The sequence below is a fragment of the Periophthalmus magnuspinnatus genome, chromosome 14 (assembly GCF_009829125.3).
Source record: "Periophthalmus magnuspinnatus isolate fPerMag1 chromosome 14, fPerMag1.2.pri, whole genome shotgun sequence".
In the NCBI taxonomy this organism is placed as follows: domain Eukaryota; kingdom Metazoa; phylum Chordata; class Actinopteri; order Gobiiformes; family Gobiidae; genus Periophthalmus; species Periophthalmus magnuspinnatus.
The window spans coordinates 24,225,858-24,243,939 of record NC_047139.1 but is presented as its reverse complement, the minus strand read 5'-3'; the positions used below and the strand labels follow the sequence as shown (position 1 = coordinate 24,243,939).

Here is an 18,082-nt window from a genome sequence, read left to right as displayed (position 1 = left end):
TGCTGCTACATATCTGCTATGCAGATAACCCAAGTTATCTGACATTTTAAGGTTTGTGTTAAAAAAAAAAAAAGAAAAAAAAAAAAAAGACACTGCTATATGGAGTACTACTGCCATCTATTGGCCATGTTGAATTAAGATAAAAAATAACCAGTGTACTAAAGATAATAGAAACAAGCACGGTGCATTTAGTGACTCCTTTATTAGAGGCCATATGACATTCCCGAAATAGATAATATGTAGATGGTTAACAAGAATACATGAATCATGCAGCTCTTATGTTCAGGTCTAAAGCTGGTCACAAAGTCCATAACGTGCATTGCTTTTCTTCAGTGACTACAGTAACACAGAAGCAGAAAGCATCCAGTTAATAACAGTACTTCTGGACAATACTTTTAATTCATTTACCAAGAATTTTCGCCACAATCTTAGGACACAAATCATCTCTCTTTTCATAACCTTCTTTAATTCAAGGTGCAAGACTGAATCACATAAACTGATTAATAAGGTCCTAATTTCTCAAATCTGTACAAAATGGATTAATATATCTATTATTTCATATCATTGGGTCATTCAGTGTTAAGACATACGGTAAATAAAAGGTTGCAGAAAGGTGTGAAAACATTACAGCTAGTGTTAGTGTTTTTGGTGTAGGACATCCAGTGTTTTAAACAAATCATTTTAGAAACAGCAATTACTCATCTGTTTGAATAGGAAAAGATATGCAATGTGACCTAGAAAAAAAACAACACCAAAATAAAAAGGTAGAACATGTGCAATTAATGGCATACTCTTCCCTCTATAATGATGGTCATGTAAAGGAGATGACCACATGGTACACAGCAGCTCTCTTAAAAGGTAAATGACGTAACTTTTCTGGTGGAGGGTCCGCTACCTGCTTGTCTCCATAGATGTTATTTATTCGCCATGAGCTGGAGGCCAACAAGCCAAGTTACAGATCTATGAAGAGGTGACCCTGTTCACAGTAAGAATGCATGTTTTTCAAGGCATTTTTGAGAAATAAAAATTGCATGTGATTGAATAAATGTAAGCTAGATAAGTAATGCCATACTGTGGAACATTCTAGGCAAAGAAATGACATCTCCATAAAGACAAGCAGGTGAGGGTCATCCCACCAGAAAAGTTACATAGTGTACCTTTAAGCATTTCTAGTGTAGACAGGAGTTAGCTCAGGTCATTGCTGGGCTAATGGATCCACAATAGAAGTTTGCGGCATTCAGTAGTAGAGTTGTAGTGGTTTCAAATGTCCAAGCCCTTCAGGACAATTCCCTGCACAGTCTCTTTAAGACTTCAGCACACTTTGTACTTTGTCCCTCCGTTGTCACAGCTGTAGTTAACTTGTTACATTACCCCCACTCGCCAGCAGAGGTCGCCAAGGATTTACAGTGGGTGTGCCGGCTCCTCCTGTGGTACTCTGGTGCTCTCTGCTTCTTTGCTAAGACACCTGCTCCACCGGCCTCATCTGCACATCTCCAATCTGGCAACATACAGTCAGCCTTATTATTAACTGTATACAAGGGTAGAAGCAAGCAGTGTCACAAAATATAATCGTGTAAAAATGCGACATAGGATTTATGTTTATTATGCATTTATTTATCACTAATTTGAGAAAGAAAACTTGCACATACACTCCGCAAGAGCAGTGTTGTATTATAGTGTGTCTATTTTTTGATACTACTGACATGCAGTTCAATACCTAAATTACATGATCAAGCTCCAAAATGTATTTGTTTGATTTTAGAAGTAATTGTATTCTAAATATTACCAAAAGAAAGAGCTGCACAGGAATACAGTTCATACAGCTCAAAGTTAGTATTCTAAATATGTATATTTGGTACATGAATTTAGTTACTGGATGAAAGGTGGGGCAAGGTAGGCATTAATAGACATCAGACAATGGGCTGAAATTAATTACATCATAACTATTAGAACGGCTGTGAACCATGACAGGTGGTGAGTACAATGAGGAATGCTGTAGGGCAAATAGTGTACCTGCACATGAGGAGGGGCACTGAGAACATAGGTTACTGCGCTGGCTATGTCTTCTGGTTTTAAACACTGCAAAAACAAAAATAGATAATATCCATCAATGTGTTGGAAAAGCTCATATAAATAAATGGAAACATACATACTTTTATACTTGCATACACAGCTGCTGCTTTCTCTGGGTCACTGTTCAGGTGCCGAAAAGCAAACTCTGTTTCTACTATTCCAGGAGAAATACACTATGAAAACAAAGGCAATATTTCAATTATAGCAAAGAGTGCAAGACTGCATACAGTGTTAGGAAGAATACTTTGACAACATAATTATGGAATGCATTAAGATGTATTTTGTAACATATTCTGTTACATGGTCTTGTGTATTTTGAATATTTACAATACCTTCATTTTAAGCTACATTATATTATTGTGTATAAAACAGGTTTATGTTCATTGTACTTGGTTGTTATGAATTAATTCTTTGCTTATTACTGAAGGAAAAATCTCACATGAATGCACTGCAAGAGTGGTTTTCTATTTTTCTTACAAATCCTTTGCAGTTTGAAGCCTAAATTACATGATACCATGATGTATTCTTTTGATTTTTGGAAAGTAACTATTCTGAAAAGCACTAAATGAAAGAGTAACTGTGACTTAATAGACTTTCTCATTTTTTATATTTTGAATATGCATTTTCTGTACCTGTATTTAGTTACTTGCATCATGTACATGGTGGTAATCAAATGGTGAAAAATTGGAGTCACTGCACATAATTTGCAATTGTACAGACAAAACTGCATCTACCTGACTATTGAATTCTATTGGCAAAAAATGAATTTAAAGTCCCTCATTTAAATACATAAAATGCAATACAACTGATACAACTAATCGTCTGCAGTATTTTGCATATGTTTATGTGAAGTGACATACTGTTACTCTGATGTGGCTGTTGGCTTCTCGGAGCTCTTGTCGGAGGCCCTCGCTGAGAGCGGTCACGGCGTATTTAGTGGCACAGTAGAAATGCTCATCAGCACTTGGCACGACTCTGTGTCCTCCCATACTGCAGCACAAAACATCGCCATATTAATTTACAAAGTGAGACGGAAACCTAATAAATAAGAAATAAGGTTAATGGTATTGAAATGTCATTAGAAATCATTTAAGATCATCATGGATAAAGGCTGAGGCCCTGATGGCATTACAACTTTTGATAAATGTGCACTATTAGGTACTTCAGTTTTATTTATATAGCACATATAAATACAACTTCAGCTGCCCAAAATGCTTTAAATAAAAAGTTTACAAAAAAACAAACAAACAAATATACAGATATTATAATACAAAAGAACAATGCAAAACAATAAAACACCAATATCCGATATCCTGTCTAGCTAGTATTAAATGCCAGGGAGAAGAGGTGGGTTTTCAGTCTAGTCTTAATGTGCGTTACAGACTGAGAGGATCTGACAGGCAGAGGGAGGCTGTTCCATAGTCTGAGCACTGCCACAGAAAAAAAGGTAGGAAGGAAGGAGATGATATTGTTTTGCCTAGAATGTTCCACAGAGTGACATTGAACTTGTATGTCTTGTAGCTGTTTAAATAAATGTGTTATTATTGCTGTGAAACATTCCAGGGAAAGCAGTAAGTTTTACATGAACCCAAGTAGTTGCTGGACCCTCTACCAGAAAAGTTACCAAGTGGAGCTTTATATTTCATCCTGATTATAAATGATGCATTTAACAAATTCTGAAAACATAACAAAATAAAGTCTCATCTCTGTTCAGTATACTCAGACACAGTGTGTCTGAAAAAGTGAGAAAGGTGAGAAGTGTTTGATTTAACACCTTTTTATGAGGTCATTCATGCAGACGAGTGCTAAAAGCTTCTGTATTACCTGTTTATATTTATAATGTGACCATCATCCACATTTCTCTCCTTCATTGATTTGTACGCCTCACGAGTGCAGATCGACAGGGCCATGACATTCACCTGCAAGAAAAGCAACACATCTAAAAATATAACAAAAAAAATGAACCTAGAGCTCACATTTCATAAAGCGGAGGAGGGGTTATGGTTTGGTCTAACTGTGAAACCAAAAATTTGTACAGTTATTTTTATCTGGTGTGTACAGAATGAAAAAGATTGCACTTGTTATTAACATTTGTTAAATTCTGATGTAGACTTGGTTTAGTCCTGCTCTAGTTCAGTTAATTCTGTGTGGTCTGTGTGAGATGTCCAAATAGTTTGATTCATTTGAACCCTCAAACTTGCTTCAAACTGGTTATCAATGACTTTGTGATAATCTCAAAAAATCAAATATAGATTATCATAAATCAACTTCTTCTTATGCATTACAGGCCTAATTTGAGGTAATTAATATTATTACATTACAACCACTACCATACCAGTACTGTTCAAAGAAACTTTATAAAAAGCTGCACTTTGTAACTTTTCTTGGGGAGCGTCCACTCCCTCCTTGTTTCTGTGAAGATGTTTTTGTTATGCCAGGAATGTTCCAAAGTATGGCAAATAACAAAACTACCTCCATGTAGACAAGCAGGTGACACCACCGGGCAAATTTACAGGACTGTTCTGTGGAGAGATGACCCCTTTCACAGTAAAAATTAACATGAATTGCAACACATTCTTTAGCAATAAAAACACTTAATTTAATAAATGCTAAATTTGTCCAGGGCCATAGTGGAATGAAGCATAATAAAGAATTTACATCTCCATGGAGACAAGCAGGTCAGAAAAGTTACATAGTACATCTGTAAGCCAACAGGTTTCCACTGGGTCAGTGTGTTGAGCTTTTTAGGCCTGCTCCCATATTCATAGTCAGAGACAACAGGTTCACAGTCAAAGTAGTGAGTTAGAGGGGAGCTGACCAAACATAATAGGGTCGGATTACAGATTACGCAGGCTAAAAATATACTGCTTTACACATGACAGGGCTGCCATGACAACAGATGGATGTTTCCTATGAACGCAGAAGAGACTGAGGACCGCATGGAGGGGGGTTGTCTTTGATCAGTCTCAATGTAAAGCTTTAGGAAGAGCAATAGTGTGTCTGCTTTCAAGAATGGACCTGCATATTTTAATAACTTCTGTGTCATGTGTATTCATTATCTACTGTACAAAAGTCTTAAAAAAAAGTCTCTTTGGTTTGCTGGAGTAGCCAGCTTTTGGCATCTTATTAAGATACTGATACTAGTGTAGGCGCCCTCAAAAACACAGTTAAAAAAACACAGTTAACTTATTATTACATTACAGTGGTGGAAGGTAAAACAAAATAAAAGTAGTAAAGTACTTTACTTAAGTAAAAGTGGGTACGTTCTACTTTTACTTCACTAGATTTGAGAGTAGGTATCTGTACTTCGCCTTTAACTGGACTGAAAAGTAAAAAGTACGTTTCATATGATTTGAGGGGTTATTTTTATCATGTTTGTAGTAACATCCATTTAAAACTAACAAACTAACTACACTTGTGTGAAATATTTTACCCTTTTAAAAATGTACGTTTAGAGCAAAAAGTAACTTAAATACTTTTACTTGAGTAGATTTTTTCATGCGATACTTTTACTCGAATAACTGTTTGCCTGTATACTGTATACTTTTACTAAAGTAACAAAATTGAGTACTTCATCCACCACTGCTAAATTGATCCAGTTGTGGTATATAATTGTTATTTATTTAGCAAATAACTGCTGAACAGCTTGAATAGCTGAATAAAAGTTAAAACATTATGAGACATTCTAGGCCTACATCAGCCTATCTTATTATATCAAATCACCGCCCAACCAGGATATCGGCTTAACAGATACCATGGAACCAATATCCGATCATGAAATGCTGTCACTATTTGATACCAGTATCGGTATCAGTGCATCCCTATTATTAACGTATAACAACAACATAATCAATGTAGCATGATATCTGTTAAGATCAATTTTTCATCTATAATAATCATTTATGCCACAGCAGCAAGATACTAGCCTGTTTAAGATTGCATTCACTCTTGTCCTGGTTTAGTTCTCATCTGATCCCAGATAAGCCCTGATGTAGACTTTGCTTAGAGGTTCTAATACTGGTTTAGTCTCAGTTTAGTCCTGGTTTAGTCCCGGTCTAATGCAGGTTTTGTCCTGTTCTAACGCAGGTTTAGTTAATAGTCTATTCCCAGTTTAGTTCAAATGTTGCTGTGGTGTGTGCGTGTCCACCCACATCGATCATGTTTCTCCAGCCCGCTGTCTGTCCTGTCAGGAGGGGCTCGTTATGAGCCACGCCGGCGTTGTTGATGCACACATCCACTCCTTTGTGCTGGGTCTTTATGGCAGAAAACATCGACAGGATTTCGTCTTCATTGGACAGGTCACATTTATACGGGATCAACGTGCCACTGTAGCCGGCACTCTGACATTCAGCTGCCAGCTTCTGCAAAACAAAACAGTACATGCCAATTTAATATTCGGTTATAAAATATAAAAGTGCAGGTTTTTTGATGATCCCAAAGAGACTATATAGCCAAATTTTATGCCATACTGTGGAATATTATGGCCAAGGGAGCAACGTTTCCATGGGAACAAGCAGGAAGAGACCTTCCTCCAGGCCAAATAAGAGCTAGGTTTATGGAGCTCGCTCATGGTCAAGACGCATGTTTTTTATTGATATAAAATACAACCAAAATGAAAAAAAAAAAAAAACAAAACTTATATTTTAGTCTCTTCTTTAGCAAAAAGTTATAGACTGTGGCTTTAAATAATTGCAGTTTTTGAAATGTAATAACTATGACATTTCAAATTACGATTTTGATTTGATTTATCTTGTAGCTCTGACGTTGTGACACAATAATGGTAATAGGTTTAATTGCATGTGACTCTATTGTCTAAAACAGGTCATGCGAGTACCACTGTTGTTGTTGCCTGATCAGAGCGTCACAATTCTGCCAGGCACAGCTGCACTGGTCACCTGACTACGGGGGGCGTGGCCCGATGCAGCACGTACCCACAGTGGACTGACTGCTCTTCATCAGGAATCATGCTTAAGAAGCATGAAGTTGAGGCTTTTATGCTTTATGATAAGTATTTGCTTTTCAAGTCCGTAATAAGTGCAGTGTAGCAGTCAGAGGATTTGACAAGCCTATAAAGCGCATTACAAGTGTAAGGCATTATTGTTGTTATTAATAAATAATATTCCCAAACCATGTTTCCATATGAAAGGCACTACATGCCTTAAGTGGGCTCCTACAGCTCCCTGGTAACAGCAGTTCATCCGGAGTCCTTCACAGTGAAATAAAAGCCAGAGCACCAGTCTATCCCACTGTCTCTGATCCCAGTCCAACAGGAAGTGCCCGTCTGTCTGTGTGTGGGTGAACTAGTACCGCGGTGGTCAGTGCCAAACCTCCACACTGTACTGTGAGCGTGCCAGAGATAAGCTCCAGTGTCATAAATAAACGGTTAGTTCAGCAAAATCCAAACTGGGCATCTCTGGTGTACAGCACTCCATCTAGAAGTGGACAGATGGGAATATGGATAATGTCATGAAAGTTGTTTTGAAGCAATGGAAAACATGAATATCAAGTGTTTTGTTAATGTAATGATACGAAAATCTCCATCGCAGTCAAATTAAAAGCACCAAAACAGCCAAGTCAGCATTCACTGAAAAAAGTTGATGTAATTGCAAACAGGAGCAAAGGAAAGTGTATGTAATATATTATTATAGACTTTTTTCTTAAGATTATAAATTAATATGACAATCAATGCATAGCAAGTTTTCTCAACTCACTGTACCAACTGGGGAAAAATTCAGAGCTGATGAACAATTGTAGGTGGATAATGAATGTTTTATTAAGCTCAATAGCCTCATTGACAGATAAAACAAGTTACTGCGGACATAAAGACTCATCGTGTAAGACAGGCAATAAAACCTTTATCAATAATCTAAAATCATAATGCTCCATATTGTTGTATTGCAATAAGTCGGTGTGGAGCTTCTATACAAGATTTATGGGCCACAGACCATGTTTATCAATCATTCACTGTGCCGCCAAGACCGGGTGTAAATGGACTGACGACACGAAGGGCAAGTCGAGAGGAACGGGATAAAAATAAAAGGCAGTGAAGTGCTGAAGGCTTTAAGTGGAGAGCTCGATCGATCGCAGCAGCAGCGCAGCTATGAGCACAGAGATCAGAAATAAGATTTGTCTCAACTGTAGTGAGGAAGGCTTCCAGATGAGAGGAGTGGTATTATGGCAGTTGAAGTTTACTAAATATACCAAATAAGCATAAAAATGTGTGAATCTTTGGTCTTCTAAGTGATCAGAAGCAATGATAATGGAAAAAGAGGTATGTTGACGTGCTGTTGCTGATCAGTAGTTGTCTGGCCGGCCCAGAATACACACTGATTGGCAGGTGCATTAGCCAATCATGGGCACGAATGACCTGTCTGTATCGCAACAAATATGGCTGATTTATACAGAACCTTGAGCAAAACACAAATTGCTGTTTATGTGAGGTGACAAAAGTTTGATTTTGTTCTAATTTATATGATACATGACCAAGGAACTGTCTGAGTTCAATGTGAGATGCAGTGGAGGAAGTGGAGATCAGACTGAGAATATACAGAGAAAACCTGGCAAGATCAACAGTGGTCAAACCTGTATTAGCCAGATGATACCAGTTCACAATTATAGATAAAGATTATAAATTATCCTGGTAACTACTCTTCTCGCTATTCTCATTTGGGTCATAATTTATCAACAGGGCCACATCACCTTTGGACTCCACTGAATTTAGAATTCAGTCAAATGAATTCAAAGTATTTTAAATGTTTAATGTATCCCTAAATAGCTAGAGCAACTTGTGATTTGGATGCACTGTGTGATCAGGAATTCTGCTTTGTCTCTGCTGGTTTTTGAATTGTACAGGAGTGCCTTTGTAAAATACATGTGACACACCATCACCAGTGCATCTCCATCCTCATTTACACAAACATGCAGATCACCAAAACTGTGCAGAGGGACAGAGCAGGAGAGGGAGAGGCTGGCACTGACGAACTGGAACAGATGGACAGCAAACACAAAAGTACAGATAAAAAGTCACCTTTTCATCACAGAGGAAGCACAAAGAAGCCTATCCTTAAATAGCACAACACAAATAATGGATTTTTCTGGTTTAATTAAGAACACAAATCTCAAAGGACTAAGCGAAACTGGGATCAGACAACCTCATGACATGGGGTCATGAGGCCTTGTACCTGCTTTTTTCCCCATGTGTGAGCAAACTGTTTCCTCAAAGTACAGATATATTGTATAAGCAGTACAAAGTAAGTCCGGTATGTACTGTCTATCCAATTAAATAATTTTATTTTCTGCTAATCAGGAAGTGTGCATTAGCATACTAGTTGTTGGTAGCATTACCACAACGGCAAAATCACAATGAATTAGGATGCATGGATGTTATGACCCAGCTCATCTAGGGTCAGGGAAATACCAAAACCAAGATGGAAAAATGGTGCAATAAAGAAGTAATTTAATGTACATGGTTGTAAAAAATAAACTAAACAAAAAGGGTCTAAAATATTCAAACTAAAGATAACGTATGAGGTTTAACCAAGCAACTAATTTTACAACAGGACAAAATCTTGACAAACACGAAGTCAGTACTGATGATCAAACATCTTGGGAACAGTCACAGTAATGGCAGAAAACAAGAGATAGGTTTTATAGTTGACATACGAGCTTTCACATTAGTGACATGACAAACAAGAGACACATACAAAATGGCATACTGTTCACACGCAGGCCAGCAGCCCTGAGCAGGTGCACTGAATCTCCTTAAATGGGGGGAGGAGGCTGCAGGTGAGCCACAGGATTGGCCAGGTGAGAAAATGGTCCTCCAATACCACAGTCAGGACTCACACAGCCAGGATTACATGGGGCAAAGGGGAGAGATTCAAACACACACACAAAACATAGGACTGATACAATAAAATGGGAAAAGCATAGGGCCTCAGTCCATAACAGGAATATATAAGATAAGAGAGGAATAACTTTGTACCACTGCAAACAGTTAAAAAATGAATTAGTTCTGTTGTTCATTTTTCTAAGAGTAAAAATCAAGTACAGAGCCTTTAATCATGCTTCTTTAATGTAATATACAAATAGTACAGTAGCGCCGTGTGTGAGGTCAAAGGTTACGACAGGCTGTATAATAGGATTGCAGTGGAGCAGAAGGGATGTTTGTGTGATTATCTCCGAGCGCCTCCAAAGGACTGCCACTAAAAGGTCTAAAGGTTGAACTGGGTGGTTTTACTGCCCTGCACTCAGGATGGTCTAATCTAGATGCAGAGATAAAAGCAACAAGCAAACGACCACACCTTAAGATGGCCAGGGCCAATTTCTACTGAATTTAAAACTATTATTGCTGCATTATATTATTATAGCTGTACACAATAAGGAAAGTGCAAACACAAGTACTAGAGCAATGTTGTTACATTATCATTTATATAAAAAATCTGTCTGTTATTACACACACATATATAGGTGATATGGAATACCTGCTTGTCATTGCCTGAGCTTGTCAAATCTCAGAAGCTAAACAAGGCCGTGTCTGGTTTGTACTCGGATAGGAGACCTCTGGGAATAATAGGTGCCCCACTGGGGTAGCAGTGGCTCTAGTGAAAACCATCGTTGTGTCAAGACACTGTAACATGTAGGCGAGATATCCATTTGGAATTTGCCCTTTAATCAACCAGAGCAAGGACCAGATATCTTTGATATAATGCAATTATCTCATATTTAATTGGTAACCCACCAAACTGTTACAAAATATTTCAAGTCTCTGCAAGTTTAAATTAGCATGCAATTTAATAGATTACAGGGGGGAAATATCTTTACAATACTAGCATTATCACTATTACCTTGCTATAGGACTAGTGTTATAGCATTTTGACAAGAAGCATCTTCAGTATCCACCTCAGCGGTGCCTATTTTGAAGCAAACTTGTACGTTCAATTAGTTTTTCACATGGGAACAACTCCAATCTATATTTACTTTGTTTATAGTTAAAACAAGTCTAGAGTCGTTTCTGTTGAGCCAGCTTGAATCTCATGTCTCCTCATGTCTCCGCATCATGTGATACCAGCAGTCATTTTACACAACTCCCAACAGGAACAAGATAATACAGGTCTAATGGTTCAGGAACTCACAAAGGAACCTCAAATATGTATGTACAAGCATGTCATTGATTACATGTTCATGCTATAATATCTGATACTGTTATTGAATGATTCATATGGTGGTTTGTAAGATACAGATAGAAAGTGGGGCTGAACAATTTTGGAAAAACACATGCACATTGTCGTTTTCATTAAGGAACCATTAATAAGTATCTGATGTGATGACTTATACATTAGACATGTACTTGTCAACGTTGGAATAACATAAACAGGACTGAGTTTGTGATCGTCACTTAAATTTCAAGCCAAAAACAAATAAATACTTCGAAAGCGTTACCAAACCAACCAAGAGTCAACGAACACACCATGGTAACAAAATGGAGATGATATGTACAAAGGCTTCCATCCCAAGAGGACCCTAAAGTGCTTGCCAAAAAAACAAAAAAAATCAAACAAGCACCCAGCAACAAATCCAATGTGACTGCTATTAAAGTGACAACAACCTGGACTGCATTCTTCATCAAACCCCTTGACCTTCTACTTTCTACACAATACACTCAGTGAACCCATGTTATGTAATGTCAGTTTTTTCCTCTCTGCCATATTTATGCACACAGAATCTCTAATCATAGCACAAAAGAACAAAGTGAAAATCATTTTAAAATGTGAATTTAAGCTGCACTATGAAACTTTTCTGGTAGAGGGTCCGCCACCTACACTATACTGATGTTATTACTTTCCTTGGAATGGTTCAGAGTATGGCATTAAAACATTTATTTCCACTGAGCCTCAGCCAAGTTACAGATCAAATCTATATGTAGAGAGGTATCCGTGCTCACAGTAAGAATGCATGTTTTTGAAGGTATTTCTTTAGTATTAAAAAATAGCTTACCTAATACATTTACATGCCATACAGTGGAACATTCCAAGCATAGCAATAGCATCTGTAAGAAGTAACATAGTGCACCTTTAATGAGCTGAATGTTTCAAGAACTACAAGGTCCAATTACCAGGAAAGGATTCAACAAACTGCAAAACCTTGCTTCCATCTTTAGTTTACTATCTGTTCCAAGACTAGAAAGCCCAAGTGTTTGACTTTTCCACCTTACCCATTACTGACAAAATGGAAAATGGTTCTGCATGAATGACAACACAACAAACAGCAGGAGGTAACACGATGACCCCCAGGAGAAATTTAACACAGGAAATATGATGGCTTTTTTTTTTTTTTTTTTTTTTAAAGGATAAGCAATATTAGAAATGTGATACAGAAGATGAAGAGTGTACACACAATTATTAATTAAAAATTAAATAATATCTGAAAGAGCAGTGCTGTCAGTCTGGGTTTGACTGTACAATTCCCACATGTGAAGGAGATGGGCACACTATCAAAGTACATGAACTGGATTCCACTCAGAATAATAAGAGAGTTCAAGTCATTTTAGCCATTTATTAAGAGCAGTAGATACGCATGAAACCTTGAAACAGAGTAAAAGGGAACGCCATGTAAGTCTTGTCAAATATTCAAATCATGTAGTATTTTCAACATAAAGCTTTTATCACTTAGAGGGAGAACGTTACGCACACTGGGAGGAATAACCTAAATATTTACTCAAGTATGAGTGTTACACTGACATATATTAGCTCTACTTGAGTAGGAGCGAAAACTGTTCTGACAAAACTACTCTGAGAAGTACAATTTCCAGTATTATCCACAAGTTTATACTATGGTGGCACAAGCAATCCAAATAGTTTTATTTATTACAATTTATGGAGAAAAAAAAGTCACTTATTTTCTCAAAATCAAAAATGATTTCAGATTGCATACAGTTATTTTGAAATATTTATGAACTACTGCAAACAAGGTTTAATTTGTTTTCCCAGTTTTTGTTCAGCTTTATTTTAGACTACGGGGGTAAATGTAACTGAGAACTACCCACCTCATTCTGTATGTATTCACATTCAGAATAATTCCTACATTAAAGCCAAGCCAGGCAGACTAGACAAAGGGACTAAAGCTGTCTGACCTGACCCACTTCATACTCCCTCTGTATTCATGTGTATGAGAGTTGGCAGATTTTCATAGAGCAAAAAACCATCAAACCTTTTAAAAAAAAAAAAAGTCCAAAACAAGTGACCTGAGCTCTACGAAAGTAACAATTTACATTTTGTGTTGCCACTGAACAAGCACTAATGAGATGCACATCATGTAGATAAATGGCAGTTTTAAAACTTGAACAGCTTGTATTTCAGGCACTACTGGGTCTCTTAAAATGAAATGGCTAAAATGAAAAAGCACAACCTGTGTCAAAATTTGCAATTGATTTTCCAAAAGAAAAAGGCCAGAGTGGACTCTGGTGTGTATTCACTGTGAAATGCCGGACAGGCCTGGCTAGACTCTGCATCGTGTTCAGTGGGGATGATGGGATGAGGCGCTGACAGGAGCAGGGAGAGGCAGAATGACTTTTACTACAACACCTCTACTTTTGATGCATGACTGGGCACATTATGTGGAGGGCTCCGGACTCACGCTGGCCCACACTCTGCTGCTGCTGGGATAGAACTTGTTCAGGCAAAACAGTGGGGCTCTAATGGGAAACACTGCAGAGGGCAAATATGATTTCATTATCATGTGCATATTTTTATAATATTTGTTCAGCAACAGTTTGGCTTACAGCTTGGACAAAATTTAAAAAATTTTTGCCAGCGCTACAACACAGGAAAACATTTCTTAAATCATAATTGAAATCATGATGATTCAAACAACTATTTGCTAAGAGAGAAGGTGGTTTGTCAGTGTCCTCAAAATTGAGAGAATGAACAGATGAAATATAAGCAGATGACGTATCTCACAGAAATAAACTGTTGTACAGTATACAGACCATCTTCAAGCAAAACACATTATACAGCCCTCCTTGTTTTTTTTCACTTTAAAACTAAAAGTTTAACTTAATCATAGAGTTGACTATATTATCTAACACTTTATTAGTGGTTCCCAGCAAAGCGGAAATTCAAGAAGCTATCACACAGTCAGGTGATAGGTGTGAGATGTGCAGCCATTGAAAAGTATGGACACTTTGATACAGGATGTGGCGGAGAATGTTGTGTAAAATAGCATGAAGTATCCAGTTTGCAATGTGTTGGTGCTCTGTTCATATTTCCCTAAATGTTTAAAAATAACAGAAAATTATGCTACATGGGCTACAATGTGAAATGAGATGCTACAAGCTGAAGAAAATTTGTATTTGTTTTTATTAGGCCTGGGTGTGTAATTTGAGGCTTGTAACTCATTATCCCATTCTCTAAATGATTATTAACAACACCTGCAGAAAGTTAAAGTAGTGTGACATTGTTTCCCTTTTATTATTACAAAAGTTTTTGTATTCTAAATGATCCTGTCTAGACTTGTTCTATAGGGTATTTTAGGGTTGTGTGTTTTAGTGTACAGCACAATACTTTATTGACTCTACATAGACACAATAGCCCTAAAGAAGTCCATTAGAAATCCACTATCTTATCTTGAGGAATATTTATTGAAACATCCCTGGTAGTTAAGTAAAAGTACAGATGCTGGAACAAGAAATAAACTAAAACAAAAGTAAAAGTAAAAGAAATCTACTTAAGTAATACTATACTATACTATACTATACTAAATATTTGTGTTGAATTTTGTTCAACAGAAACAATTGAATCAATCTTTTTTATTGTAGCTGTTTTAGTTGTTTATTTGTTGTTATATTTTTGTTTGCTCAAATTATGAATGTGTTAAAAATAAACCATCAACCTTTTCTCCAGGTCTCAAACAATAATAAAAAAAACCTTTTACTTAACTCAGTCCTGTTAAATAATGTAGTGGGGTCAGATGTAGTGAAGTCAAAGTAAAAAGTTTCCACTTTAAAATTTACTTAAGTAAAATGTTGGTATCTGTACTTACACTTAAATGTACCTCAAAATTAGGCAGTTAATCTAATTTTAATTGAGATCAAGATTCATTCATTTCTGATTGTGAAAGATATGCTTAGGTCTTTTTAATCTAGAGGTCTACAGCCCGCCCTCTGTCAGTAAAAGCATGTGTTTGGAACAGAGATCAGACTTTGGAGGAAATTTTACAAGTTTTTTTTGTTTTGTTTTTAATTAGACCAAAAAACTGTATTAAAAACTGTTTTTGATCAATATGAAAGAAAAATTGTCTTATTTTTTACCAGCCCTATTTTTTATTTTTACCCAGCCCTATTCAAATTCTATTCTGCCTCACTGGCTTGAGGTTACTGAGTGTTGGGGCTATTTGGACGCGGTCTTGTGGACTCCATTCCAGTCCACAGCCCTTGGTGACCACACGTTTTCAGTGCTCCCCCTCCACTCCAGTGCCTCAGACACTACACAATACCACAACACAACTCTCCACAACTCTCTACTTGGCACTTTGCTAGAGACATGAACAAGAGAAAACTCACAACTTAAACTGAAAAGGCATTTAACTCTTCTCTGTGACAGAATGTGATGAAACTATTGAACAGATCTGGCAACGTTTAACTTATTGAAGCAAGTCAAGAACAGTTGTTTGGTGATGAACGCTAGCATCCCCCACAAGGAGCAGGCCAGCCTTGGCACCAGTACAGCAAGAGCCCAGTTTACAAAGCACAGAGGACAATACTGGCTTTGTGCCTCCACACACAGATGTATCTTTGAGGTCTCACATGTGATGAAATCTGAAGACAATGAAGGAAATCAGCTAATATGATAAGGTATTATATCATGCACAATATACAGTAAGGAATTATTGCCATATGTGGTAAAATGTGGAAAAATGTTTGTGTTGTCCCCAAGGCTGGAAAATAATGACAAATAAAGGCATGCATTGGGATGGACTTCCACTGTAACAAGGGATTCCACGATATCAGATATTTTAGGTTATATCACAACTTAACAATTACTCACGAGTACTGAGCTTCACCAAACAACAGTGAAGTACGTAACTTTCTTTAATTCTCATTGCTTCTAAAGATGCCACTTTATCCTTTAGCTTGTGATTATTTAGGTCACAATATAACCTCACCTCAATCCTAAGAACTATTGATTACCCTTATAGTCTTGACATCCCTACCTATAACACAGATTATGATCAATATGGCTTTACACAAACTTGAAGACAGAACGTTAACGGATTCAACAATGAAGGCCACAATTTCAATGTGTATAAAAATCTTTCCTATTAATGAATTTACAACACAAAAGGGTAGTGGTAGGTGCAGATAGTTCTCAGACAGTCCAACCATAAAACAAGTCCTTGTATTTGATATGCTTTACAGTGGGACATCAAAGCAGCACTGACCTTGTTTGAGGCTTATACAAGTCACACTAAACAGGCAAGCTAGTGCAGTTAACTATTGACAGCAAAGACATGTGACCAGAGTATGAATGGAGGATGGCATTGCACAACACTGAGGGGTGTGGGTGTGTAGACAAGCAGCAGAAATATGTTGTAGCACTATTGAACTTAATCAAAACAGATTTTTAAAAGAAAGAGAAGATTAGAGAGAGTAAATATAGGAGCTGAGTAAGAATGATAGGGCTATTTGCTGACTGGCTGATTTGCCCACTAGCTCAGATGTACACAGGTCAATCAATTATGACAAACAATAGTAGGCCTATATTTACTTAAAATAACAGCATATTGAAGGAGACAACTTTCCTAACTATAAATAACACATTTTAGTACTTTGGACAAGATTTATAACGTTTTCTGCAAAGCCCAGAGCTGTAAAAAAAAGAGACTGGCTTAATTATTGGCTCATCAGATAAGGAAGGTTCAGTGTCTTGTGGATTAAGTTGGAAGGGCCAGCCCTGAGTACTGAAGGCTCCTTTCAATCAGTACTGTAGGAAATATTTTATCTAAGAATCCCCAGAAATTGCCACAAGTATCAATTGTTATTTTGCATGAACTCACATTTTGTTAAAACATAAGCTATAATGTCTAGGTATGACCAAAAATATGTACCACTGCAAAGCTAGGAAGGCAAGACTAATGATGTATGGTGTTACCTTCTGTCAATCAATGGTAAATGCATTGCCATTACAGTAGTGACTGCCAGAACAGAGGAAGGAGATGACGCTGATAGCAGGTGTTGCACATTAATAACAAGATAATCGGATATTAGAAAAATATAATCTATGAAATGCCCTTTTAAATATGACCCTCTTGTCACCTGTGTCTCATGCTTTGTCAAGTTTCGTCATGAGAAACAAACTGCATCTAAAACAAACACTATAATGTCCATCAGACAATTCATACAGGAAGAAATGTTTAAAAGCCTTAAAACATTATTTTGATCCAGTATGCCATTGAAGACCTGTTAAAGCTAGCGTTTGTTATGCTAGTTAAGCTACTGTTAGCAAGACTGTTGTGTAGTGAGAGCTAACCTCTTCAGGCGTACTGATTCATTCATAGCGGCCAGTGATACTCTGTAAACTTACCTCTATTTTGTCGACATTCCTGGCGCAGCCCACCACTCTCATGCCTTGCTGGACCAGCGCCCGAGCGATCGCCGCTCCGATCCCGACAGAGGCACCGGTGACCAGGGCCACTCTGCCCTTCCAGCGCTCCATCCCCGCCGCACCGGCTCTAGCCACACCGGCTCTAGCTGCACCAGCCCAGATTTACAACCCGTTTCCCCGTGCGTTTTCTATCCGCCCCACTCACGAGGTGCCCCGAGAGTATCTGATGTGAGCAGTACGATAACGAGGGAGATGTGGTCCAGTATCAATGGCATCCAGATAATCCAGGGAAGAGGCGGTCAGAGCGCCACAGCCCGGATCCATCCGCTCACAGTGATCTACACGGAGTACAGTAAGAGTGCTACTCGGGTCGCTTCACCTCCCACTTTGAGCCTGTAAACTGATGGGAA

The 18,082-nt window shown here is 37.6% G+C and overlaps 1 protein-coding gene across 1 annotated transcript; it reads right to left on the bottom strand.

The window, feature by feature from the left end:
• Positions 1-184: 184 nt before the first annotated feature.
• dhrs11a (dehydrogenase/reductase 11a) lies at positions 185-18,061 on the bottom strand. The gene is made up of 7 exons (XM_033977894.2): positions 17,652-18,061; positions 6,225-6,434; positions 3,898-3,992; positions 2,934-3,063; positions 2,154-2,246; positions 2,014-2,079; positions 185-1,498 (listed from the first exon to the last, which is right to left on the bottom strand). The coding sequence occupies exons 1-7, from the start codon at positions 17,781-17,783 to the stop codon at positions 1,457-1,459; spliced, it is 768 nt and encodes a 255-aa protein (XP_033833785.1). The 5' UTR covers positions 17,784-18,061; the 3' UTR covers positions 185-1,456.
• Between the last annotated feature and the right edge of the window lie 21 nt (positions 18,062-18,082).